Consider the following 26,529-nt stretch of genomic DNA (forward strand, 5'->3'; position numbering starts at 1 on the left):
CGGGGTACGGAAGTGTGGGGGGGACTGGGGGAGAAAAAAGGTACTGGGCTGTTTTTACCCTAATGCAGTGAAATACTAATACTACTTTAATATTGCTGCTCCTAACTTATCTATATCACTAAAGTGACCCAGGGATGGAAAACCTTGGTGATCAGTGAGAGGATCACTAAAGCTGGCCATACAATGTATGAATTTCAATGCCTGGCCCTGTCGGAAACCCTCTCTTCTACAAAAGTTGACCTGGAAAATCCTCGGCCAAACAGTGCAAACAGCTGTAGTCATTGTTTAGGTATTCTGTAGCAGTACACCCGCCAATGTCAGTTCCCTTTCACATTGCATAACTTAACAAAAATATGTAAAAATTGCTGCTTATTAGTTATTTATATTGCTCGATTATAAATCCTGCCTAGCTTCCCTCCTATGTAATGTTAAGAAGGAGGCTGTGGAAGTTATGTTTACACTAATTAACCCTGACTGTACCTTGCTGGCAGATTTCATTCTCAGTTGTAAACTAACACTTTGTTAGGACAGACTGTCTAAAAGACTTCGAACCATTTCATATTAATGAGAGGAAGTAGTCTGTCCCCCAGTTTGTACCTCTTTCACGTTTAAACTGCTCAGAGTAGCCAAGAATCTGCACAAAGACCTTCACCAAAGAAACAGCTAAAAAGGTAAAGATTTTTTTTTTTTTTTTAGATCTGCTGTGTGAATGGAAACCCATAACAAACATAATGTGGGTTTTTTTCAAATTTGAATACACGCACAAACGCGGAACACATGTTGCAAAGTTTGCTACATGAGCTTTTTTGCTGCGTTGTCACACATTCAGGACTAGAGGTGCACCAAAATGAAAATTGTAAAACTGAAAACGTAACCGAAATGAAAACAAGTCAAGTCGAAACTGAAAATGTTTTTGTTTTTTTTTACGTTTTCAAATTTTTAAATATTTTGTTTTTATTCATTTTTATAAACTTTTACATTTTATTTATGGATTTTTATTAAATATTTTTATTTTTTACTTTTAGGAACTTCAGGGAAATTATATTTTCCTTTTAAAATAGAAGAGATTGAGAACACAGAGTCCTCAATCTCTTTTTCTGCATCCCCTGTTATAAATGAACAGGATTCCTCTGTACTGAGTGTTTTTGTTTTTTTTTTCATATTAAAATGTTTATTAAAGATTTTCAAAATATAACAAAAAACACACATACAATACATTAACCATACATTAAGACAATCACATTACATACGATATCCAAGGTAAAAGGGGGGACAAGAGACGTAGGGAACTTCCCATTCATTCATAATTGGGGACACAGTAACCATACTCTGTCCTCAATTATTTACAAACACTCAGCGATCACTGATCGCCGAGTGCTTGTACCAGCTCTCCTTCCTGACAGCCACAGGAGGCTGAGTGAGCGGTGTGAGAGAGGAGTCAACGTTCAGATCGAACTCTCCTCCCTCGCACCGCCGGCCGGCCTCCTGTGACAGCACTGGCTGTCTCCGCCCCCACACACCACTCTCCTCTGATCTGTGACAGGAGGCTGAGTGGTGCGTTGAGGAGAGATGCGGGCCGCTCACAGCGCTATCCTCCTGCAGCGCTCGGCAGCCTGTGACAGTTTCTCTCTTCCCCGCTGGGACACAGAGCAGCCCCCAGCAGGGAGGAGAGAAGGAACAGGTGTGCCGCTATATCAGCAGAAAAATGCCACTTTCTGCATTTTGCCAAAAGTGCAATTTTCGGACGTTATATTGGTGCATCCCTATTCAGGACCCTATCGAACTCAATAGGGACACGCAGCAAAGGAACATGCATGAACATGGTGCACATTCACGGAACACGCAGGTGTGAATGCAGGCAAAGAGAGCAGAAAGAACGCTCACCTGCTACTCGCTCTGTTTTGGTCAGCAAGAGAGTAAAACCAGAGGAGCAGGTATGTTCTCTCTCTACATATCCTGAGGCTGACATGTTACCAGCAGTCAACGAGCACTTATGAAGCCATTTTACTAGCTATATATAGGAACAAAATGTTCAACAGAATTAACACTGTACACATATAGTATTCTCTTTACAGATAAAGTTCCTTTCCAATTGGAGATAGAGCCATCCCAGTAAATGGTTATAGCGGAAGAGCCCTTCTCCTGTAATTTTTCTTGGCAATTATTACAGATTATACACCAAAAATAATAATTATAGAAATAACGTACATGTCTGGTCTGGAATAAAAAAACCTGCAGTACACCTATGCTATACAGGCACATTTATTCTTGTTTTGTCTCTTTAAAAATGCTAAAAATACAAAAATATACCTGTTGATCTGCCAGAAATACAGTCTGTTCTTAACTTCCTATGTGAGCCGAGTGCCTCTGCTGCATAAAGCTGCATTCAAATGGGGCGTTCTGGGATTCCTAAGGCAAGAACCTACGAATGCTTGCCTCAGAAATCCCCAAATGCAGCGAAAGCCCTCGTGTAAATGGGGCCTTAAAATTCCAAGTAAGCCTTGCCGAGCTCTCTTATGCTGGACTACAGAACAACTCCCGTCTCATCTCCATTACATAAAGGGGAGGTGTTCTTTCGTCCAAGGGCAGAACTGGGCAGGGCTGATAACCACTTGGAACTTCACTGTAGAAGAGTTCAGAGAAGTTAGTAAAACAATAGGTTTCTGGCAGGATCATCAGGTATGTTTTTGTACGTGCATCTTGTAAAAGATACTAAACATGGGGCAATGTGCATTTACCGCAGATATGTACTACAATGTATTGTTTTTTATTCTGCCTGCATTTATCTGTTCAGGCTGCACATTTTATTAATTTACCAAATAAAAAAAGTACGATGCCAGAATAAAAAGTAACAGCCCAGAAAACAAAACCCGACACACAATTCACAGGAGGTATGCGTCAGGTAAAACTTTCAAACAGTTACATATTTCATTACCAGTAATGAATTCCACCTACTGGTAAAGCAAGACCGTGAGGGAAAATGTATTAAAACTGGAGCTGACAGAATTTGGAGCAGTTGCACATAGTAACCAATCAGGAAAGTGCACCTCACGGCAACAACATTGTGTGAGCAAGCCCTAAAAGTATCTATAGCCAAAAAAACTTTTCTTCAGGTTTTGATAGGCTCGAGTAGGATTACAGTCCCAGTCAGGTATTACTGCCATCGGAGACTCCAGTAGAGAGATTCCTTCACTTCCTGCTTCCTGTATGGTAAAAAGCTTTTCCTCAGGACAAGAAGTAAAAATGTTTTTTTTATAAGCTAAAGTGAGCCTTCACCAATTACAAGAACTTCAATTCAGCTGCTATGTCCGCCCTCCCTCTCATACAATAACATAGTTGGATTTTTTTTTTAAAGTAAAAAATATTTTACAGGAGTGCAGCTCACCACTTCCCGATTCCTTGCCTAGGAGAGGATGACATAAGGATCACTACGCTGCTTCCTGGGATGTCCAGGTCACCAATCACAGTAGGCAGTCTTTTAGCGAGAGGCATTTGCATGCCAGGGGATATGCCATGGGTCTGTTTCAAGCATTTTGGACCTGGCTAAGACCTACGGCATGTCTGTGCAGGTGCTAAATCCCTGGTGTGTGTGCATACAGCCCAAATGTCTAAGCCAAGTAAAATACTTGAAGACCCACGTGTACACATGTGCGGAATTTCATGGTGGGCGCATACCTGGAAGTCTCGCCAAAGAGGATGGCGTCACAGCAGCAGAGTGGTGCATGGTAAACCTTAACTGCAAGGTAAGCAATGCTGGACTCCATGGTCTAGTCTAGAATGATTGTTTTTATTTTCATACAAGGGCAATTATTAGAGACAATTTTGTTTTAGCTAGGGAAGGTGAAGCTCATCTCCAAGTACGTGAATGCTGGATCCCGCGTCAGCCTTTTAGGCCTCATTCCCACTGGAATCGGCTGGCACGTACAGCTCCGTATCGAGCAGCTCCCGGGAAGGGCAGGTGCTGCGTGTGATTAGTACGCAGCCCCCGTCCTTCTCTACGGGAGAATGCGGCCGTACGCCGCCCTACGCTTACCCGCCCTGCACGTCCGTGCGGGTGAGCGTACTCGTACGCTGACAGGATGGATCCTGTCTGCGTCCGAGCCAGGACGCGCACTTGAGGTAAGCGTACGGCCGCGTAGTCCCATAGAGAAGGACGAGGGCTGCGTACTAATCACACGCAGCACCTGTCCTTCCCGGGAGCTGCTCGATACGGCCCTGCACGCAGCACGTAGCTGTACGTGCCGGCCGATTTCAGTGTGAATGAGGCCTTAATGTTTGTTTCTCTGGTATAAATTTTCCCTGACTTGCTGTTGTCCCAGGACAGACATGGAGGGTAAATTTCTGTAATGGTGGCGCCTCACATAGCAGTAATACCTGACAGGGGTTCCAATTCTTCCCAATTCTATCCAAAAATAAAGTTTTACTTATAAATACACTTTAACTGCAATGCAAGTGTTACAAGTGTTACCAGCCCACATAACAAATTGTATTTTCTGGAATATTCTGTTACAAGTGAAGAGGAAAAATCAAGCTAGCCAACAACCTTGATTGAAAAGCAGAAGGTTATGGAAAAACCTGGAAGTACAAGAAAGAGCAGACGCATAATGCAGCTAGCCAAACAGCATAGCAGTTGGGCAGAAATGCCAGAAGACAACAAATGAGGGCAGAACGTATGCATTGTCTGCCTCATCACAGGCTGCTCTTGCCATTCTTACAGCTCTCAGCTGTGCTATTTTTGTTCCCTTAACTTAAGCCTGTAATTAGTCGATTCTATGCTTCCCAGCCATGGAACACTGCAGAAACCATGTACAGCAAGGGCACTATATTCACTCTATTCACATAAGGAATAATCCAAACACTCAAGGTGTACAAAAGACAGCCATTCTCTCCTCATTAGTGTGCAGCTGGACCTAGCCGAGGGGAGAGTGTGGAAGTAGACACAGTGTGCTGAATGGAACCAAGCCTGTCAGCGGGGCAGGAATCAGTGGATGGAATGTAACTGTACCCAAAGAGAAAACTGACCCAGCACAAAGGAAATCACAGGGACTCAGTAAAGCTGGCCATACACTTATAGATGCTCTGCAGCTTTGCTATGGTCAGATGGAAAAAGTGCAAGAGATTCCTCCATCTACACTAAACTGTGTGGATGGAGGAATCTCCCACTGGGTTAAAAGGAGAACTAAGGGGTACTGGCTTTTCCCCATAGTTCTCCTAAGGGTAACGGGAGGACACAAACTAGCATCCTCCCGTCACCCAAAGCTCAGCATGAACCATCTGACTGGATGCAGGCATTGTTCAGGTATTTTGAGAGCCAACGGGGACGACTAGCAAGACACTGAAGCTTGGCCCAGTGGGAGATTCCTCCATCCACACAGTTTAGCGTAGATGGAGGAATCTGTTGCACTTTTTCCATCCGACCATAGAAAATCTGCAGATAATCTATAGGTGTATGGCCAGCTTAACGTATAATAGTCACTGTTGTTGAGCCCACACGTTTGAGAACCTCTGTAGTAGACCAGTGGACCCAAACCTGTATGTTTGTGGTCAATAAATGGCCAGCTTAAGGCTCAGGACTTTATTTTGTTTTGTGACAATTTCTGTTTGGCTGGATGCCTTTAACCTTTTTGTGTACTGTTGTTCGGAATAAAAGCAGGCCATTTTGTTGAAGAGACTGAGTTTGCCTCTGCCTTGAGACTAGTTCCCTACAATGGTTTGAATTTGTCACATGGAACACAAAAACTCTTGTATGGAAGTGGTCACAATAAATATTTTTTTTAGATGCATGTGTAATTGGGATATGTCACCACATGTCTTCATCATGCATCGTGCTTGTTTACTACAGCCTGACCAAAAGAAAATATCCGTTGTGCCAAAACACATGTAGATAAAACAACACGATTGGGGTTCTAGCTAACTTTCAAGCCAGCCAGCAAAAAAAAAAGAAGAAGAAGGAGGAGGAGGTTTTTTTGCATACATCTACACATAACATACATGTGGACGCCACACTACTGTGTCAAAGCACCTCTGATTATTGAGGTGCCCGACTCTAAATTGTCTGCGTTTCCAGCTGTGGGACATATATAGCAATGCACAGCCAAAAATTAGGCTCTTGGTACACATTACAAAGTGACTCCACTTCAATACTGTAGTTGCCTTCAGCACTTTTTTTAGGCCAGGCACACTTTAAAATTTTCATAAACTATATATAACAAGAGCCCTACTTAAAGATCACAGCCCTACTAAGAGACACAGACTAAGAGAAATATTGATCTATTGCTGGTGTGTGATTAACATCCTGATCAGTGAAATGCCTCATCTAAGAAACTCTCCATATTGAAGATAGAGGTAGATGCTGTGCTGCTTGCGCTGCCTGCCCACTTACATGCAGGAAAAACGCTAACAACAATGAGGAACATAACAAGAAACTAAAAGCAAAAACATGAAAAAGCGGAATCCTTCACAATATCGATCTTTTATATTTAAGAGGTGAAATAAAAGTCATTAATGCTGTAAACACAGCCCCAGCAGACAGATCACAGCCTCGCAGTGCTGAGATTTTATTACTGAATGTTCAGCACTGTTGAGGGCTGTGTCATACACTGTATTGGCCTCGCTGAGTGGTCATTCATAAAAGCTCACTCAGCGCTGCCTTACATGTTTACTGGCAGCTCTATCACACAGCCCTGTAGTGCTGATTGTTCATTCATTTAAGCAAACCAACAGCTAAGAGAGGAGGTGGGGGCTTAGTGCTGGCTGTATCTCCCCCCACAGGAACAACCATATTTTGGGCTTCAGACTGGGGTGGGGCCAGTGTTACCATAAATAAAAAGGTGATTTTTTTTTTTCCCCCCCCTGCAATGATGCCACCAATCCAAAGAGGACCAAGTACTATATGCACTTGATCTCCTGTTGAATAAAATAATTTTAGTTTTTAGACTAAAGATACAATCCAGGCAGATATTTTAAAAAATAACCAATTAACACGGCATGTATTCACTAAAAAAACAAATGCATATTGAATGACAACTATCGTGTTTCCCCGAAAGTAAGACCTAGCACTATCTTCAGGGATTTCTGTAATATAAGACCTAGCCTGAAAATAAGACCTAGTTCGGTGGTAGGTCTTATATTACAGAGATCCCTGAAGATAGTGCTAGCCGTCTTATTTTCGGGGAAACACGGTATGGCAAGCACCTGAGCCCCTACTCTAAGCACCTACACAGCAACACACAGACTGGGGGAAATGGCCAGCTCTAGAAGCCAATCAGGGCTTTCTAGCAGAACACATTTTTGCAATGAATATGTTAACAGAAGGAGAGAGCAAGAGGAACAGAGAAATTAGCAGTGTGTTGCTCCTCCTTTACCATCCATTAAGCAAACTGGGGACATATCAAAGTCCAGTGAAAGTGCTATAGATGAAATGGAAGTCACACGCCTGGCTATGTTGTCTTAAAAGGGGTTGTTGGATGCCAAGACAGGCTGCAGAGAATTACAAATCCTTTGACTGTTAAACTAGTACCCATACATGAACTTCAACTGAGTAATTAATGGTTTGCTAGGAGTTCATCTTTCATTTTTACTTTTGCCTGGAGTGTGTCTAACATCTATTCAAATAGTATCTGAGCCATATGCAAATAAAGCAGATCATGTTCTTCCAGTAAATTAGAACGCTTCTGGTATACAATGTCCCAGTGTTATAACACGCCCCGTTTACTGCCTTTTTATCCAAATCACAAACAAACAATATATTCAGTTATACCAACATCTGATTTAAAAGCAGTAAACCACAGGACTGGTTCTCTACCTTTCTATCTACCTCTCTATCCTCTCAGGATCACAGAGAGATTAATCAGTAACAGAAGCTAGATTTCCCTGTGCTCTTAATGTGCAATAGTCACTGTTGTTGAGTCCTGAGGACACGTTTGAGAACCTCTGCAGTAGACCAGTGGGTCCAAACCAAATGTTTCTGGTCAACCAACGGTCCCTGAAATGATTTCTACCATTAGGAAGAGGCTGTTCTAAAATATAAATAGAAACCCTCATTCTAAAACTTTGGGCTTTTTTTTAGTTACCTTGCCCTGTAAGCTGGTTCCTGATTTCCAGCTCAGTTCATATTCAGAGTCCCTGGGCATCCTCCAGTCTCTTAGTGCTCCATTATGCAAGGTTTAGAACTGCTTGTTTTGGTCTAGGGTTTAACATTTTAAAAAAAAAAGGAGGATATACTAACTTGATCCTCAGTCCCACCTGGCTGCTAGACCCATCCCTGCACCCTTTTCTCCCCCAGGCTTTGGTGCTCTAAGGACCATCATCGTGTCCATTTACTTGCATTGGATGAGAGGACGCTGAGAGACATTACACAGCTGGAGCAGAGGGGGAGAGGGGGAGAGAGGCGAGTGGTCATCATTGCGGGACCGAGGATCAAGCGAGTACATTTTCTTTATTTTAGATCCTACACCAAAACGAGTACTTAACCCTTGCAGTGCAGGGGTAACTCCACTGCAAGCCTTAATATGTAACATGCCCAGAGTTCTTCCTTAAAAGCTCTTCCCCATAGTTCTCCTTAGGGTAACGGGAGGACACAAACTAGCGTCCTCCTGTTACCCTAAGCTCAGTATACCGCGAGCTACAGCTCGCGGTATACTGAGACGCCTCAGCTGAAGCGGATCCCGACAATTATGTCTGGATCCGCCCAGCTGCGTGAGTGACAGCTGACCCTCCCTATCTAGGAGGCAGAGCCAGCTGTACCCGCCCCCTCCCCCCTCCGTTCCGCCAGTCAGCGCTAGAGGATTGGAGCAGGGAGGGGGGAATCCAGTCCCTCCCCTGTCACGGCAGAGAGCCGTGACAGGATTGAGAGGTGAGCGAACGCCGGTATGTGTTCGCTCACTTCCCGATCTACTGAGCCGACCTGTCACAGTCTCATTGTCACAGGTCGGCTAGAACTATGAGGTGAGTGAAAAGCACTCACCTCATAGTTCTCCTTTAAGAAGGGGGCTGGAGGGGAGGCTAATGTTTACCCTGGACTGTTGGTCAGAGGTTCTATTCACATGCAAACATTTGGATGAGCGGTTACATGTGAACAGCAATGGCGCTGGACACAGCTGTCCACAGCTGTCCACACACACACACACACACACACACACACACACACACACACACAGTGTCCATGTAGTGTATAGCTGCCCCTCAACTTCCTGTGTGAATGTGCCTTTAGACTAATCAATCTGATAAGAGTCACTCCTCTATTAACTCATCCTTGAGTTCTGAAGGCAAAAAGGGTTGGGGGTTTTTTTCCCCCAGCAAACCTAAGAATGCATGGGAAAAGACGAGTACAGCTTTACAAGCTGACAAACAGAAAATCATAATTATACTTTAAAGCCTGTCTCCAGGAATAAGTGTCAGCCTCCACCTTTTCACGATACTCTTTGCTGCATAAGATACAGTGTGAACCTTATATGTGAAATATTCATACTATTTATAAACAAACTCAGAATCTGCATCCTCTTTCCCTCACTAACAGTTATAGGTTAAAAAAATTATATTTGGAGAAGTAAATGGAACAACTGAATCTAATATGCCAAAACGCAATACAAAACAATTTGATAACACTTAAAACTGAACTCCAGGATAAGCAAACATTGCCTAAATACAGAGGCATGTGTGTTCTTACTTGGTCTTGGTGTGCTTTGTGTATTTCTTTTAGATCTGTGTTAAGGTGCCCATACACTGCTCGATTCTCGTACGAGAATCGCGGGAAATCTCGCGATCGTACGAGAATCGAGCAGTGTGAACGAAGACAAAAGACCGGTCACTACTGCTCTCTCCTTGTGCAGGGTGACTGGTCTTGTATCTGCCCCCAACTGTAGTTTTCTGTAAGCAGCCTATGGTGGATGGGGCGTGCTGGGTGCCTCCCACAGCTCTTCTCTCTGCACAGGCTATGCACAAAGCAATATCTGGGTTTGCAAGGGCATTTAGTACAAACAAAGTGGATTTATATATTTTGTGGCAGTCCTGGTCAGGGCACTTTCTGCAAGGAGTTTGCATGTTCTCCATGTGCTTGTGTGGGTTTCTTCCGGGTACTCAGGTGTCCTCCCACACTCCAAAGACATGCTGGAGGGGTAACTAGCTCCAGTCTATATGGACCCTAGTATGTGTGTGCAATAGATTGTCAGCTCCTTGCGGGCAGGGACTGATGTGAATTTGCAGTATGTAAAGTGCTGTGTAAATTGTCAGTGCTATATAAATACCAGTAATAAATAAATAAAAACTAGGGGGAGGCTCACAAAAACAACGTTAGTAGATTTCATGTAATACAAAAAACAACAACAATACATTTTAAGAACCGGTCAACAAATGTCATTTGTAATCAGCATAAAACTACAAACTGCATGATGACACAAAACTGGCAGCAAACGGTATTTCATCAGCAAAACACAATACAAAGCAGCTTCCTAAGAAGTGACATTACGCATGAACACATCACAATCTACACATCTGTTGTTTAATGTAGTCAACAGAATGCAAGATTCATCTCTAAACAAATACCATTAGGGTTTAGGTACACTGGGCTGCTTCTAGATTATGAGTTGCTTTACTGATGTAATCACAATCATATGTTATTAAAGTAAATAAAACAAGACTATTTCACTTTTGCTTTATACTATGCTTCAACACCAGCCCATGTGTAAGAAAAAAAAATAATACATTAACTGCCAACATTACATTACAGGAATGTTTTGAAGCATCTGTTATAAAATTGTTATGTTGCATTTCAATTCACTCCACAACTTCTAAAGGGGGAAACCTAAAATTGAATGCAGATGTTTGGTAAAAGGGTCACCGCATTTTTCTGGTCTTGGATGTTTTTCCATTATATTCTGCCAAGGGAAACAGAATGACATTCAATACTGAGCACACTAGGGGGGAGGGGGAGGCATACATTTCTCTGGTTCATTAATTAGAAAGGTACGGTAGGCGGACTTAAAGTGACATTAAACCCTCAGATTTTTTAACATAAACCAATACTGTAATGTGTGCCTTCCTGTAATCCATGGTTCTTTCCCTTCTCTTTGCTGCTCTTCCTTTTAAATCTGTATCTGTTCTCATGCTGGGCAGAACTTCTGTTTTGCAGCAGACTGCCTTGTCTCTGAAATGGATACACGGTGTCTGTGTGTAGGTTTGCAACCTGAGCCAGCACTACAGGAAGAGGCAGTCAGCTGCAAAGGGAAGTTCTACCCAGCATGAGAAGACATGAGGATTTAAAAGGAAGAGCAGCAAAGAGAAGGGAAACTACCATGGATTACAGCAAGGCACACATTACAGTATTGGTTTAGGTTAAAAAATCTGAAGGTTTAATGTCACCTTTTTGAAATATATGTGCTGAGGCATTAAAGTCTCACATATTTTACCACCCCCACCCCATGCTGCTTTAAAGACTTACCTTAATTGATGCCTCTTGATCCAAACATCTTCTTCCATTTGTATTCAGCAATCTCGCCGACGCTGGTGCCGGTCTCTGATCCAGCTCAGACTCCTGTCTCTTCCTGTCCTACGTGTATGCTCCCGGCTGCGTGCATTCAGCTCCACTGTGTCTCTCCTCCCCACCGAAGATCTCTACTGCGCATGCGCTCACCCCGTCATCCTGCACGGCCACTTGAGAAGCTCAGATCTTCAGACGGGACCGAGCGGCGAAGACAGAGTAAGTTTATACCTTTTTGGTAACTTTTTTTAAATGTTTTTGCATATAGCTACTGCTTGCTAGCAGCAGATATATGCAGACAAAAAAACAAGAGTTTAATTGTACTTTAATATTATCATACAGGAATTATAAAGCTCCAACAGTTTGCGCAGCGCTTTACAATATAAGGAAGACGGTACGGTTACAATACAAATCTAGACAAGCTGGTAAGGAGGGTCCTGCCTGTGAGAGCTTACAATGAGACATATACCTCATTTTTAGTTATTTTCACCTGTTACCATTTTTGTTTCTCTATGGCAGAGCATTAACTTTGTAATATTCTGGTGCAAAATATGCAATTTTTACAGCTCAGTCACACCTTTTGCTCTAAATGCACAGGATCTGTTTGTTCAGCACATGCTGTCACACACACACACTGCCCCACACGCTAGGTGCGTTGCAATTCATTTGAAAGGCACTCCAATGCACCTTCCAGCGGTGGTGCGTTACGGTACCGCAATACTGTGTGTTGAGCAGGCATAATAAGAAGGATACAGTGCAGGGAATAAAAAGTGTCAAAGACATTCTATCCAATAGCAACCAATAAGCGTCTAGCTTTCCTATTTCTCCACACAAAGTGAACATATACAAAAAAAAAATTATTAAAAACTACACTTCTAGACTTAATGAGAAATTAACCCTTGCAGTCTGGGACGGGGGACACAGAGGACATTAGGCTGGGATATTTGTTTTCTTGCCCATTGTTCAGCTTTAAAATTACTAACATCTGGGTGCTGATAACCAGGAGATTCCAAAGCTGCCTATGGAGGAGAGAAGAAAAAGGAACTGTTTGAGATGTTGACAAAATAACACTTCCTGAGATAAAATAGTGATTTAAGAAAAGAGGGCTTTCCACAGATTTATGTTCACTTCATGTGAAAAAAAAAGTCACCAGCTGGATTTAGCTAAGCAAATATGTAAGAGCCTTCCATTGGATAATTAGTTCAGCAACGTTATGTCCCCCAAAAAATGAGGTCAGCTGCCTACCTGAATATACCGAATGACCAGGTTTTTCCATCAATGGATTTTTTCTTCCCTGATAGCACAGACATATTCCAAGAAGGCAATGCCAGGATTCATGGGGCTCAAATTGTGAAAGAGTGGTTCAGGGTGCATGAGACATCATTTTCACACATTGGTCACCGCAGAGTCCAGACCTTAATCCCATTGAGAATCTCTGGGATGTGCTGGAGAAGACTACACAGTGGTCCGACTCTCTCATCATCACTACAAGATCTCAGTGAAAAATTATTGCAACTCTAGATGGAAATAAATGTTGTGACGTTGCATAAGCTTATTAAAACAATGCCACGGTGAATGCGTGCCATAATCAAAGATAAAAGGCGGTCCAGCTAAATATTAGTGTTTGACTTTTTGTTTTGGCCAAGCACAATAGATTTCTCTGATGTCACTTTGCCAGGATGTATACGTGAAGCACCATAGAACATATGAATTATTTACAGCAATAACTGCCAGTTCTTTGGTTCAAAGATTACAGTATATGTAAATTTGTATGGATCGTTTCTATACCTTACGCTTCAATGAAGAAATGGAGGAGTCGCACATCTGTATTCAACTCATTTTGTACAATGAATGCAAGATGTGACTAGTTTGTCTCTTAACTCACAATGGGGAACTTACAGGGTATTTAAATACTGGCCATATAGAGCCTGAATTTAGCTTCCAATGCATCTTACCCACAAACTCATCAAAGATCATCAGCTAAAGAGTTGCAGAGATATTTCCACATACACCATAAAAAGGTGGCTATATACAGTATTTAAGGCAGTACAAGTCTTGAAGAGACCCTAATGCTATAATAAACTTTCGTAGGAAAGCTATACCTGTAAAACAAGAATGTAAATACATAACTCTTCAACTGAAGGTCCCCCTCAACTCTCACTGGTTCCTACTGCTGAAACAGACAGTATTGACATGGAAGTTAGCAGGAGGAACTATTGAGAGCTGTGGTGGACCAAGGAAATCATCACAGTTTCCCGGCAAACTTTGGGGGAACTCATGTGCTAACCAGAAACACACTGACAGGGGTCAGTGAGCAGAGAAATTAGCTCCTCAGTTCGCTGCTTCTCCTTCAAGGACCAGTCACAAGCTGGGAGCAGGGACAAGACATAGGAGGGAGATAAAAAGCCAGGAAAGAGCCCGGTCATGTGAATGGTCAATGTCACATGACCAGCTGTCTGCCAATCATGTTGCTTTCACCACTCTGTTTTTTGGCAGAGAGAACTCCATGGAGTTCCCTGGGGTGCACATTGAAGTGCAGTGAAGTAGAGATTAGATAGCAATGTATGCTCTCCATTATGAATGAGCCCCATAGTTTTTCAGAGCACTCGAAATTGAGCTTTAAATGCAGTAGACAAGTCAGGGCACCAGGCTAGCTGTGTTGTCTAAATATCAGGAATTAACAGACTGAAATAGTGGGAAGTAAAACAGCTCTCATATATGTATTATATCTGTGTATTCAGCCGTTTGTCTGGAGTTCAGCATCAAAGTGCATCTAAAGGCTCCTGTATGAGTTTATTACAGGTCTCAAATCCAGTCTCTATGTGATGCAAGAGCCTAAATATAATAAAAACTTATTTTACATCCCATAGAGTCATCCAAATCCCATGTTATGTGTGTCTCACATGCTCCCCCTTCTAGACACTGCATTACAATGGGGGGGGATTTCAGCATCACAGTTTTTTCCACCAATTCAGAAAGCAGTGGGTGGGACCAGCTGCTGGTTGAAAAGCTACAGGCTTAAGAATCAGCAGGGATAATGTTGATAGCCACGCCCCCTACAACATCATCTCAACGCGGCTCTGAATTCAGTAACAGTGCAGCAGTGTTGTCCCTCTATCAAAGGAAGCTGCATTATGTGGACTTTACTGGAAGGCTTAACAGGTATTTGTGGGACTTTGCAGGAGGACTACAGGAAAACAGTAAGTGCCGATGAACATTACAAGTAAGCACTGCAGCACGTGTCTTTCCTCAATGGGAGGCCATAGCTCTACTTTAATGAACTGCTAGTAAACCAAATGCTTCAATTACCGATTCAAGACTCACCTGCCAACTTTCTCTTACACTTTGACACTATAGTCCGCAGTCTATTAATGCATACACTAAAACTAGATATCCCTGAACAAACAATTACTTCGGCAAAAGTAATGGTTACTACAAAAGAACAAAACAAGAAAAAAAAAATGTAATAATAAATATAGATTACACACACGATAAATAATAATGCTGGAAAATCTCTTGAAAAATCCTACATTCCCCTTTTCTACAAAGAATAAGGGAAAAGCTCTTTACCACTTATGGGCCACACTGGAATGTTTACAGGAGCTGTGAAGAAGAGTCCACAAGATTCATCTCAGTGACAGCCGCTGTGTGACAAGACTTAAAAGTGAATGTATCATTTTATTTAGTGTGCATCATTTTATAATGATCGGCTCCAAAATATCCTTGTAGAAAAGGCTGAGTCAGTAAGAAGGAAACAACAGTATGGTTTAATAGGCCTTTGTTCAATTCTGCAGGACGATGTAGTTAGGGCAAAAGTACAAAAGTTTTTTTTATTTATGAAGTCAGGACCTGGACTGCAAATGAGCCATCTTCAGGATTTTGTCACATTGCCATCTGGTGTACTTTGTATATTGTCCAATATTTATGTGAAGGCAAATCTATGCTCGGCACATGTAGGGAGAAGTCACAAGCGGACTTTAATGCCCCCCTCCCTAGCAGGATGTATCCCCCTTTCCTTCACTCCTCCACCACTCTGTTCAGCCATCGGGGTAAATAAAATATCAAGTAGTTTTGGGCACCTAGAACTCATGTGACAGAGAGATCATTTTTAGCCCTGTGTAAAGCTAACCCTGCTGACATTCAAGCTGTAGGTGGGCCTGTTGGCACCACTCCATTTCACAAAAGTTGATTTCTCCATAAATCAAAAAAATGCAGAACCAAAAACTGCTAGTTTGCATTCAGACATTGCATTCACTTATGAGAGCATGTGATGCTTGTGCAGTATACTCAAATGGCATCCAAAAATCATTGTTTCGACCTGGAGATTATTATGAGAGGGAATATTTTTTCTTTGATCAGTGGTGGGCAACTATGGAATTCAGGAGCCTGTCTGTGCAATACAGCAGACATTTTTTTTTTTTGGGGGGGGGGGAGCTAGCTCCTTTGAAAACCTCAAATGTGGGTGCCAGCTGTATATCTCTCCAAAAGCTCTGTCCCCAGCCTCTGTACTCCGAGGACGTGCTGTAACATTACCCGTGATGTCACATCCCTTCCAATGTAAACCCAATGCAAAAGTACTGTGGGGAATTGATAAAAAACTGGAGCAGACAGAATCTAGAAGCAGTTGCCCATGGCAACCAATCAGCATCTCTCTTCAGTTTGCTCAGAGAAGATCTGAAAATGAGACATAGAAGCTGATTGGTTGCAGTGCAAATCTGCTCCAGGTTTTGTCTGCTCCAGTCTTCATAAATTCCCCCCACTGCGTTTGCAGTGATCAGCTACAAGCACTCCTATAGAGCGCTGTATAGCAAGATCTGCAGCCCAGGAGCTGAAACAATTATTGCTGGGCCCTGGCTGTCATGGACAGCTGGCAGGTCCTGCACCAGAAACCGACGGAACCCGAGAGAGACGCTGAATCCCTATACTGGACACCAGGTATTCACACCATATGCGTTCGGTTGAACTTTTTTTTTTCCCCCAGTGTATCCCGAATGCAAGACAAGGCAATTTGCCTTGTTATGGGTGGGCAGAGTTCACACTACTGCGCAGTATGGCATGCAGTCCTTTTTTACAACCACATCAGTGTGCCCGATACTTGTGACATTTCAATAACATTCTAACAAAGAAAAAAAAAACAGTGAGATGTGGTTATAGCGAGCACATTGGCAATGTCCTGGCACACGCACACCAGCACCCCTGTGGTTAATCTTGGCTGCTGGTGGAACAAGCCCTAAAACAATGCCGGCACAGGCCGCCGCTGTTGCTGTGCCATTTTAAAACTACAACCAGGAATTTAATGTTTAAAATCTAGTTATACAATTCATTTATTCTAAAATAAAAAAGTGTTACAATCTAAAGCTCTAACAATAACCTAATTGACAGTCAGAACAAAGCGACATACACATCTGTGGCTCCTAATGCTTCCTGTCTGTAGACATAGCAACACAAGGGAAAAGCGTAAAGAGAAAAAAGAAGTGGTCACCCAAACGCTTTCTGGTTTCTTTAACATACACATCACCAACTGATACATTCTTAAAGCTGAACTCCATCCTCACCTTCAGTCTTGCACCGCTATACAGGCTCCTCTCCTGTACTGAAATTGCTTCCTCTGATTTCACTGCACGCTATGAGCTTCTCACAGTGCACATTAGAAGCTGCAGTAAGTCAGGTACAGTCTGTCTCAACTCCTGTCTGGAGGATGTCCATCATCATCTAGCCCTATCCTCTCCAGCCTTACTATCCCTGCCCCGTCTCCTTTGTTCACTGGATTTCACTTCTTTTCATCGTCTTTCAGCATCGCATGTTGGCATTACCTAGGGCAGGCTGCATGCAAATACAGCTTGCCTGAGCATGCCCACTCCTTCAGGACTCTTTCACATCATCTGCGTTTGGGCTGCGCTGTTTTTTCCAGCGCGGCCCAAACGCAAGACAAGGCAATTTGCCTAGTCACAGGTGGGCATGGTTCACACCACTGCGTTTTGGTGGTGTGCGTTTAAAGAAAAAACAGCATGCAGGAATTTTTTTTTTTAAGCACAACAGTGAGTCGCAGCACCACCGCATCGGCCCATAGTACCTAATGAAATGCCATTTTAATAAAGTTCTAACAAAAGCAAAAGGCAACAGTGTGATGTGGCTCGATGGATCACATGGGCACTGTACGGGAACATGCACACCACCAGCTGTGCAGTTAAGCGCGGCTGCTGGTGTGAACAAGCCTTCAGACTGAATTATACCCACGGAGGCATTTCAAAATGTACAAAACCCCTACCAAGAGCCAGTCAATTGCTTGCTTCTGAGCCGAGAGCTCTCCATAGGAGTACTGAGGCAGGGTGCTGTGATGTGTTCAGGAAGCTATGTACTACACCCTGATGGTCCCCCTACCTCGCCATAATCTGCCTGTGTTGCATAAAGAAGCCCAGAGAGCCTGTTTTGAGATCACTGAGTCTTAAAAGGAGAACTATGGGGTTAGGGCTTTTCCCCATAGTTCTCCTAAGGGTAACGGGAGGACACAAACTAGCGTCCTCCCGTTACCCTAAGCTCAGTATACCGCGTACTGAGATGCCGTAGCTGAAGCGGATCCCGACAATTATGTCTGATCCGCCCAGCTGCGTGAGTGACAGCTGGCTCTGCCTATCTAGAGGCAGAGCCAGCTGTACCCGCCCCCTCCCCCATCCGTTCCGCCAGTCAGCGCTGGCGGATCAGAGCAGGGAATCCAGTCCCCTCTGCCGTGACAGGATCGAGAGGTGAGCGAACGCCGGTATGTGTTCGCTCACTTCCCGATCTACTGACCCGACATGTGACCCGTTTAATTGTCACAGGTCGGCTAGAACTATGAGGTGAGGGAAAATCACTCACCTCATAGTTCTCCTTTAAATAAAGTATGTATTGAAAATAGAAAGGTAATATTTACACATTTCATTAGTATGTTGACGAGAAGAAAAAGGAGGAACCAGGGAAGGCAACACATAAGCAGATTAAACTACAGCTTTAACAAGTGGCAGGAAAAATAAATTTTGCAATACCGACTCGTCAAGTTTTCATTTTTTGCAATTGCTGGCTTTTCCCTTTTCTCTGAAGAGCTCCAAAATAAACATGTCGAAGTCAGCAAGCCCAAACATCACGACATGTGTTAATGTAAGTAGGGAAAACAACTACGCAAGACCTCAAGGAGGAAGAGATGACCTAGGAGCATCAGATGGCCTGCAAATGTTTGTTGTTTGATAATTCACAGGCCATGGAAAAGGACTTCAGACTGGCTTCTCAGCCGAGTCCTTCCTCAGTATAGAAACATCATCGTATATACAAACTGGAGAGGACAGTCAGAACATGACAGAGCAGCTCTATGACATGGATCTGAAAGTCGTCTGTGTAAAGAAGGAACGGCGATTAGCACTTTTTGCATCTACGACGGCCGTGTAAAAGGAATAGAACTGAAAATTGCATTTTTATGGTTTTCTCAGTTCTTTGGAGGGAAAATGAGTGAAAACTGAGTGAATAGACATTTCCACTTGTTTTTGTAGTTTAAGTGATAGATAGAAATCTGCGTTAATGGAAAAAAGCCAATAAAAATATTATGTCAATTAAATAAGTTGTACCCAAGAACTACTAATGATGTGTGATTTCTGTAAGACTGAAAAAATGCGAAAAGCTGCTGAACTCAGGCAAAAAGTACAGCGCTTGACGTCTTTCGGTGATAGAACCACAAAGTTCAATTAGTGTGACCTCCGCGTGAAGCATTCATAGGGAAATTAACATAAAAAAAAAGGTCAAAGGTGTCAGTCACATCTAAGTGAGTAACGTGTAAATATTAAATATCACATTAACAAATCAGTATATATAAACTGATAGTATTCAGAGGTGTGTGAATAAACACTCCATGGGACAATGGGGTCTATTCACCAAGCTGCCGAGGGCAGCCGAGTGAATGACCGATCTGAAGTGAAGTGCACCGAACACTGTTCGGCTATTCACTTCAGGCTGGTACGGCTGATTTCAGCCGTACATCGGCTTGCTTCGTGTGGCTTCGGATCAGCCGAACATGCTCAGCATGTTCGGCTGACCCGAAGTGCAGAAGAAAAACGACTGCTGCATAAGCAGCAAAGGTGATTTGAAAAAATGTGTCAATTAAAAACAATGTTGCAAAATCCCACATCACAAATAAGCAACCTAGTGTAAGAAATGTGTGAATAACAGAAATCTCTTATCTAATCAAAAAAACTTCTATTTGCACAGGCTGAAACATACATCTGTGTATTCATTCTAAGAAAATGTGCAAATAATGATAAAAAAAATTAAATGAAAAAAAAAATTAAAAAATTAAAATTAAAAAAAGTTCACTAAAAAGGAAGTCTGTGTTTTTTTCCATTAATCAAAAAAATAATCATCAAAAAAACACACACACACACACACACACTTTATGAACTGTAGCTTATGGATTCTTCATAAGAAAGGATAGCAGAGCACTTTAGATACTGCATTATATATAGTGCTATTTAAAAAAGGTGTCAAAGGTGCAGTAGTCAGTACATTTCAACCAATCAAGGTTTATGGAAAGATCACAAAGACAACCAAAGGACACAATTCAGACATCTGTCACAGTCACTTTAGATCTATATATGCTAGATGGCCTGGGTGTAGCACCGTAGGTATATATACACACACACACAGAGACTTCTTTCCTTCCTTTATTACTTGTTGGACATAGTGAAGCTATGCTACATCCTCCATGGGGAATTTCTAAACCATGTGGGGATGAAAGCAAGAATAGAACAATACAACAATAAATGTGGTAGTGATCACACAAATTGCGCAGTCCTAAAGCACTCGTGCAAACAGTCCCGAGTGGATAAAACACAATCAACTGTCATTTCTTAAACAATGACCTGAATCCCTGATAAAGCTAAATCAATACAATTACATAAGAGGAGGCAAATGCTTGAATACAATTTCCACGTGGCAGATAAAAGGAAAAACAATACTTGCTTACAAACAGCACAACACACGGCGATAGAGAATCTCACTTTGATTATGTAAAAGACAATAGGAGTACCGTAACGCTATACCCCATGTAATCATCCAATCATGTGCAATGGAAATTCCTATTTTATAATGCTCCTCTACACACAATGAGATTGTCAAAAGGTTCACCTGGCCAACTAAAGCAATCTACCACAGTGTGTAAAACAACACGGCCACTATCTAAGGGCTCATTGTAACGCGGCCACAGGAGTATGCTATGAAGTAAACGGTGACGATATATCGTCAATGACACATTGCACTGAATACTTTTTTTCAACTTTGCTGAAAAGACATAAAATTACATTTCATTCAGATTTATTCCCTGTAGTGAGTTTATTTGCTTCGCAAAGTGCTGCCAGGAAAAAAGTACTGCATGACCCGGACCTGAATGCAGCTCTTTGGTTGTCCCTGTCCAGCCTGTGGTCCAGACACAGACTGAGTGGCGGTTATGTCCAGACCACTAATGCCAACCTGCACTAGGTAATAGCTGGTTAACAGTGGAGCCATAGCCCTGCACATGTCCTCCTCCTCCTCAGCAGTTGGTTGCTAGGACCGCTAGCTTCTTAGCAACCTAAGATGTCATGTGTTCACCTCCTCTGCAGTCATGACGCCAAATGTGTTCCACCGCCACCAGCATTACAAGAGGACGGAAGAGTATCTTCTTCCGCACTCTCCTGCAGCTTTGCGTCACTCCCCCACTTCCACCTCTGGGCTACTAATAAAGTAGTAAACTAAAGGTGTGAGGGGACAATAAATATAAAGGGGCACTCTAGAAGAGACAAATGTAAGGGAGCACTCTAATGGGGACATTATTAAAACTATACAATTTACTGCTTTTTACAAGCTGATAAAATTTACTTTGAGCAGAATCAAGTTTAGAGTATTGGTTTGGCCCCCACATAAGTCCCAGTTTCTCATGTGCCCCTGCTGGCTCAGCACCCCTCCATTAGAAAAATAGCACATTTTTCTACTGAACTATGTCAAAGTAGCCCAGCTATAATGGTCAGCAGAACAGTGACTGTTCGGGTATTCCGACAGCTGTGGGTGCTGGGTATCAGAATACAATAAGAGTACACGGTAGAAGGCTCCCCTATCTATGCTGGTTAGCTTGGATGGGGGGGAATTGTGCATTTTTCCCCTTGTTCATACATTAGAGTGCATGGGCAGCTTTAGAGTCTTGTTCAGTGCCAAGAGTGCGTGGCCAGCTTTAGAGTCTTGTTCAGTGCCGAGAGTGCATGGCCAGCTTTAGAGTCTTGTTCAGTGCAGAGAGTGCATGGCCAGCTTTAGAGTCTTGATCAGTGCAGAGAGTGCATGGCCAGCTTTAGAGTCTTCTTCAGTGCCGAGAGTGCGTGGCCAGCTTTAGAGTCTTGTTCAGTGCCGAGAGTGCATGGCCAGCTTTAAGGTGCCCATCCACCTTACGACCATCGCAAAACTTTTGTCTTGCGATGGTCGTATGCTTCTTGAAAGCCCGTACGATCTGCCCACCTTGGACGGGCAGATCGTACTGGCGATCATCGAAAGCCCGCCCAACTGAGGGGCGGGCTTCCGATGACGGCAATGCAGAACGGGCGTGCGCACACCGGCCCGTTCCGCAGCTATCGGGCGAGCAGGCTAGAAACCCCCCGAGAATCGTACGATTCTCGGCGGGGGTTTGGACTTGTTCAGTGCCGAGAGTGCATGGCCAGCTTTAGTATCTTGTTCAGTGCCGAGAGTGCATGGCCAGCTTTAGTGTCTTGTTCAGTGCCGAGAGTGCATGGCCAGCTTTAGTATCTTGTTCAGTGCCGAGAGTGCATGGCCAGCTTTAGAGTCTAAGAAGCAACAACTGAGATATAAAAAAGTTAGATGACCTAACACTGCTGGATATTATCGGTTTGGGAAATCTTGAGGGATCCCTGACAAATGGTACCGCTATGCAGAGCGCATGTTGTGGAGTGCTGCAAACATCTGAAATAATTAATATTTATAAATATTGCTGAAGAGGAAAAATGCTTTCTGGCATCTTATCGTTCATCCACATCTGTGCTCCCATTTCCTTCATTCGCAGAGCTGAAATGAGCCCAAGCACAGCATGTCTAGAGTTTACTGAAGTCTATGGGGATTGCAGGTGGTTGTAGTATGATGAGCACACTACAATACATCAGGTTCCAAATACAGAAACGTATCAAAACTGGAGCAGACAGAATCTGGAGCAGTTGCCCATAGTTACCAATCATCTTCTATCTTCAGTTTGTTCAGTTAAGCTTTGAAAATGAAAGAGAAAAGCTACTTGGCTGTCATTGACAATTGCTCCAGATTTGATCATTCTAGGGGGAACTCCCACTTTAAAAACACGTTGGTTGTTAGGAAGGTCTCACTGGTTCCTACTGGGAAAGATCAGAAAAACGAGCTCTTTCAGACTGCAAAAACGCAGCTTGTATCCGGCAATAATTATCGCCATCAAAGCACATGGAATTGTATTCCATTAGCCTATTAACTGGTTACCCGAGACTTTACTAACTAGCAGTAAAAAAGGAGCGCATATTCATTACATGTGATGACCAGCAGAAATAACACCTGCCGGAGGTTAAAGTGGAACTCCAGACACCTATTTATTCTGTTTGTGTTGAATAGAGTGAGGAAAAGTTGCCTTCACTTCTTGTCCAAAGCTGGCCACACACAATTCCATTTCCTCTCACTGAACAAGAGAATGTCACCGATTTTCCTGTTCGCGGTGCACAGCTCTTACAGAGGTATCTCCGCTGCTGGCTATGGTATTCAGACAGACGGTACCCAAGGCTACCTGAATACAATGTCGTTACCAAACAGCGATGGCATGCGATTCAATGCAGTCATTGTTCATCCGATAATCTTCAGTCCATTTTATCAAATCTACTTTTGTCATGGTGGTGCTGTCAGGGCAAGCCATGTATGACCTTCTGAGAGAAAGCAATAGGAATGGAGAGAATGGGGGCTAATTTACTAAGAGGAGAGGAGAAATGGTTCACTTAATAAAGTGCATGGCTGCTTAGCTTAGTAAATAAGACATGCCTTAATCTCTTCAGTCATGTACAAGAGGAATGAAATACTATTGATGTGTGTGGGCATGGTGTGAACCAAGGTCACCCAGCCTGCGCAGAACTGCCAGTGACATACCACCAGCCCAAGCAGTTGCGGCCGGGGCATTCCCTACCCCGCAGCTACACACAACAAAGGGGCGAGGAATGCTCCAATTGCAACTGATTGGGCGAGCAGGGTGGTATGTCACTGACAGCTTTGGTGATCTCGGTTCGCACCATGCCCACACACAGCACATGATTGGATGACTAAGGTAAACACAGATTCACCTAATTCACTGAGCTAGGTGAGCATATACTTTACATAGGGAACGGATTGTATTGCTTTTTAGAAATCGCCCCCGATGTCTTTTCCAGGTGAGCAGAAGTCTCATCTTTGATGACTGTCCTTGAAGAGGAGTCCCTGTAGTGAGATGTCCCCTCACCCAGGGCCTGCTGTCAGACTTAGGATTTCCCCTCACTTCTATTTTGGTTACAACCAGGAAGTCTGTGATCGGCCAATGTAATGCAACTTACCAGCATGTGTATGACAGGTAGGCCAGTCATAAGCAATGCACATTAAGGGACAAGGGACATTAGATTACCATCACGACTGGGAGATGTGCCCAATCCAGCCCTGCTGGTACACTGCTAGTTTTATAGTGTGCATGGCAGTCTATTATTTATTTCTTTCATAGAAAAGTAATAAGCTATTAGCACTACTCAACAATCTCGCTTCCTGATAACAGCCACCTTACATGACCCCTGTACACATACCATCCTAGCGGTGACCCCTGTACACATACCATCCTAGCGGTGACCCCTGTACACATGCCATCCTAGCGGTGACCCCTGTACACATGCCATCCTAGCGGTGACCCCTGTACACATGCCATCCTAGCGGTGACCCCTGTACACATAGCATCCTAGCGGTGACCCCTGTACACATAGCATCCTAGCGGTGACCCCTGTACACATAACATCCTAGCGGTGACCCCTGTACACATAGCATCCTAGCGGTGACCCCCCCTGTACATACATGTACTAGTGTAATAGTGACCCCTGTACACATATGATCCCAGTAGTGACCCCTGACCCATACAACCTGTCACATGCAGTCAGCTGAGACCCCTCCACAGGCAGGGTGGTGTACTTCCAGGCTGCACGGAGTGATCAGACTTCGCCCATTGCTTTCACTTGAGGATCACACTACTTTCAGCCACTTTCAGAGTTCTTCCTCCCCCCACACACACACACACACACACACATTACAGAACGATCCCCGACTTCACCTGAACCGGGGAGAGTCCTTCAGACACTCCTCGAAATCCACCGTCATCTTCATGTCCTCGACCTCCCTGGTACTCCGATGGCTACGTGAGGACGAAGCAGGTTCACGGGCCGCGATCACAGTGCACAGCCGGACAGGAAGAACCTCACTAGAGCTAACGGAGGCCGCTATGCGGCGCTGTACATGGCCAACATTCCCTTTTCCTACAGCCTGACACAGCCAGCTTCCCAGTCACACACCATCACAGAACTCCGCCCCGACACGCCTATTCGCCAAGGCAACCTGCGGAGGGACGGCTGTGGCAGCCAATGGGTTTGCGCCAAAGGCGGAATACCATGAGTTGGAGGGCGCGGCTGGTTGCTAGGGACAACTTGGAAGTGGGTGGAGTCACCCTGGAGGGGAGGGAGGGAGAGGAGGCCTGGGAAAGGATAGGGCGAGGTAGGGCTGGGATTAACCGCTCGGAATTGCCCTCCGGGCAGAAAGTCATACTGGATGTACATTAGAGTGCTCGCCTCGCATGAGTGGTCACTGAGAGCTTCCAAATACTTCCGTGTGGTGCCTGCTGACATCAACATTGGGAGAAAGGGACAACGCACATGGCTGCTGCGAGGGGGGGCTCTGTTCAGTGCCTGGAGAGGTCATGAAATGGCTAGTTTTGGAGAAAGTAGGGGAGGGTTGGACCTTCTGCATAGTTCTTACTGCGGTCAGTGTCCCAGCTGAGAACCTGGAGACCATTGTCACAGAAAGTGGAAATCCTACATTTAAAGGCATAGCCCACCTTTAAAAAATAAATACACATTAATGAAAGAAAAGAATCTGCATTTATTATTTTGTTTACCTTGGAGCCTGTAAATCTCCTGCTGACTATTCCCCCGGCCCCAGGTCGGTATTGAAGTACAGAACTTCAGTTATGGGCCTGGGGGAAGTCATCAATGGACTACAAGCACAGGGGTGTCACCGCACTTCTATTCCATTGAGAACTTCGAATCCCTGTGCCATGGCGGTAGATGAGATGTGCAGTTTTTTTTATTTACAGATCCTGTGAATGGATGGCATGGCTGTATGCTGTATGCTGTAGGGAAGAATTCCCTGCAGGGGGCTGCAGAATGGCTCCATGTTACATTCTAAACATGGGTATAACATAAAACAAGACAAGGTATTAAAGGTGGACTTCTCCTTTAACTCTTTCCCTGGATGTATGCCGTACGTCGATGGCAGGGAAGCCTTGTAAACAGACTCCTGACTCTGTTTACCTGTGTAAAGCCAACTGTCAGCTTTGTGGCATGTTCACACCATGTACAGTGCGTTCCAGCGCGGTTAGCTGCTGGAACGCACTGTATCGCATCCCGGCTGCCTTTCTGTGTTCAATGCACCGCCACGCTCCCTCCCGCCCCTGGGAGGGAGCGTGGCGGTGCATTGAAGTCAATGGCTCCGCAGCCACACTTCCCACCCGCAGTGCAATCACCCGCACCAGAATGCGTGGCACATTAATGCCTGCGTTGCGGTCCAGAGGGATCTGAAAAAATGCTGCATGCAATACTTTTTCAGATCGAACTGGACTGGAACGCAGGCATTGATGTGCCACGTGTTGTGGTGCAAGCGATCACAATGAGGGCAGGGGGCTTGGCTGCTATTCCGTTGACGTCAATGCACTGCCGCGGCCCCTGAACGCAGGAAGCCGGCCAGGGTGCGTTCCAGCAGCTAACCGTGCT

At 44.0% G+C, this 26,529-nt stretch overlaps 1 protein-coding gene across 1 annotated transcript in view; it reads right to left on the bottom strand.

Annotated features, from left to right (window-relative positions):
• ACAP2 (ArfGAP with coiled-coil, ankyrin repeat and PH domains 2) overlaps nucleotides 1-25,044 on the bottom strand; it is an 84,463-nt gene extending 59,419 nt beyond the window's left edge. Inside the window, exon 1 of the mRNA XM_018567272.1 lies at nucleotides 24,819-25,044. Within this exon, the coding sequence (XP_018422774.1) occupies nucleotides 24,819-24,871 (53 nt within the window). The 5' untranslated portion in view covers nucleotides 24,872-25,044. The remainder of the gene's footprint in view (nucleotides 1-24,818) is intronic.
• Nucleotides 25,045-26,529: the final 1,485 nt, after the last annotated feature.

The sequence above is a fragment of the Nanorana parkeri genome, unplaced genomic scaffold (genome assembly GCF_000935625.1).
Source record: "Nanorana parkeri isolate BGI_ZX_2015 unplaced genomic scaffold, ASM93562v1 scaffold29, whole genome shotgun sequence".
Classification (NCBI taxonomy): Eukaryota; Metazoa; Chordata; class Amphibia; order Anura; family Dicroglossidae; genus Nanorana; species Nanorana parkeri.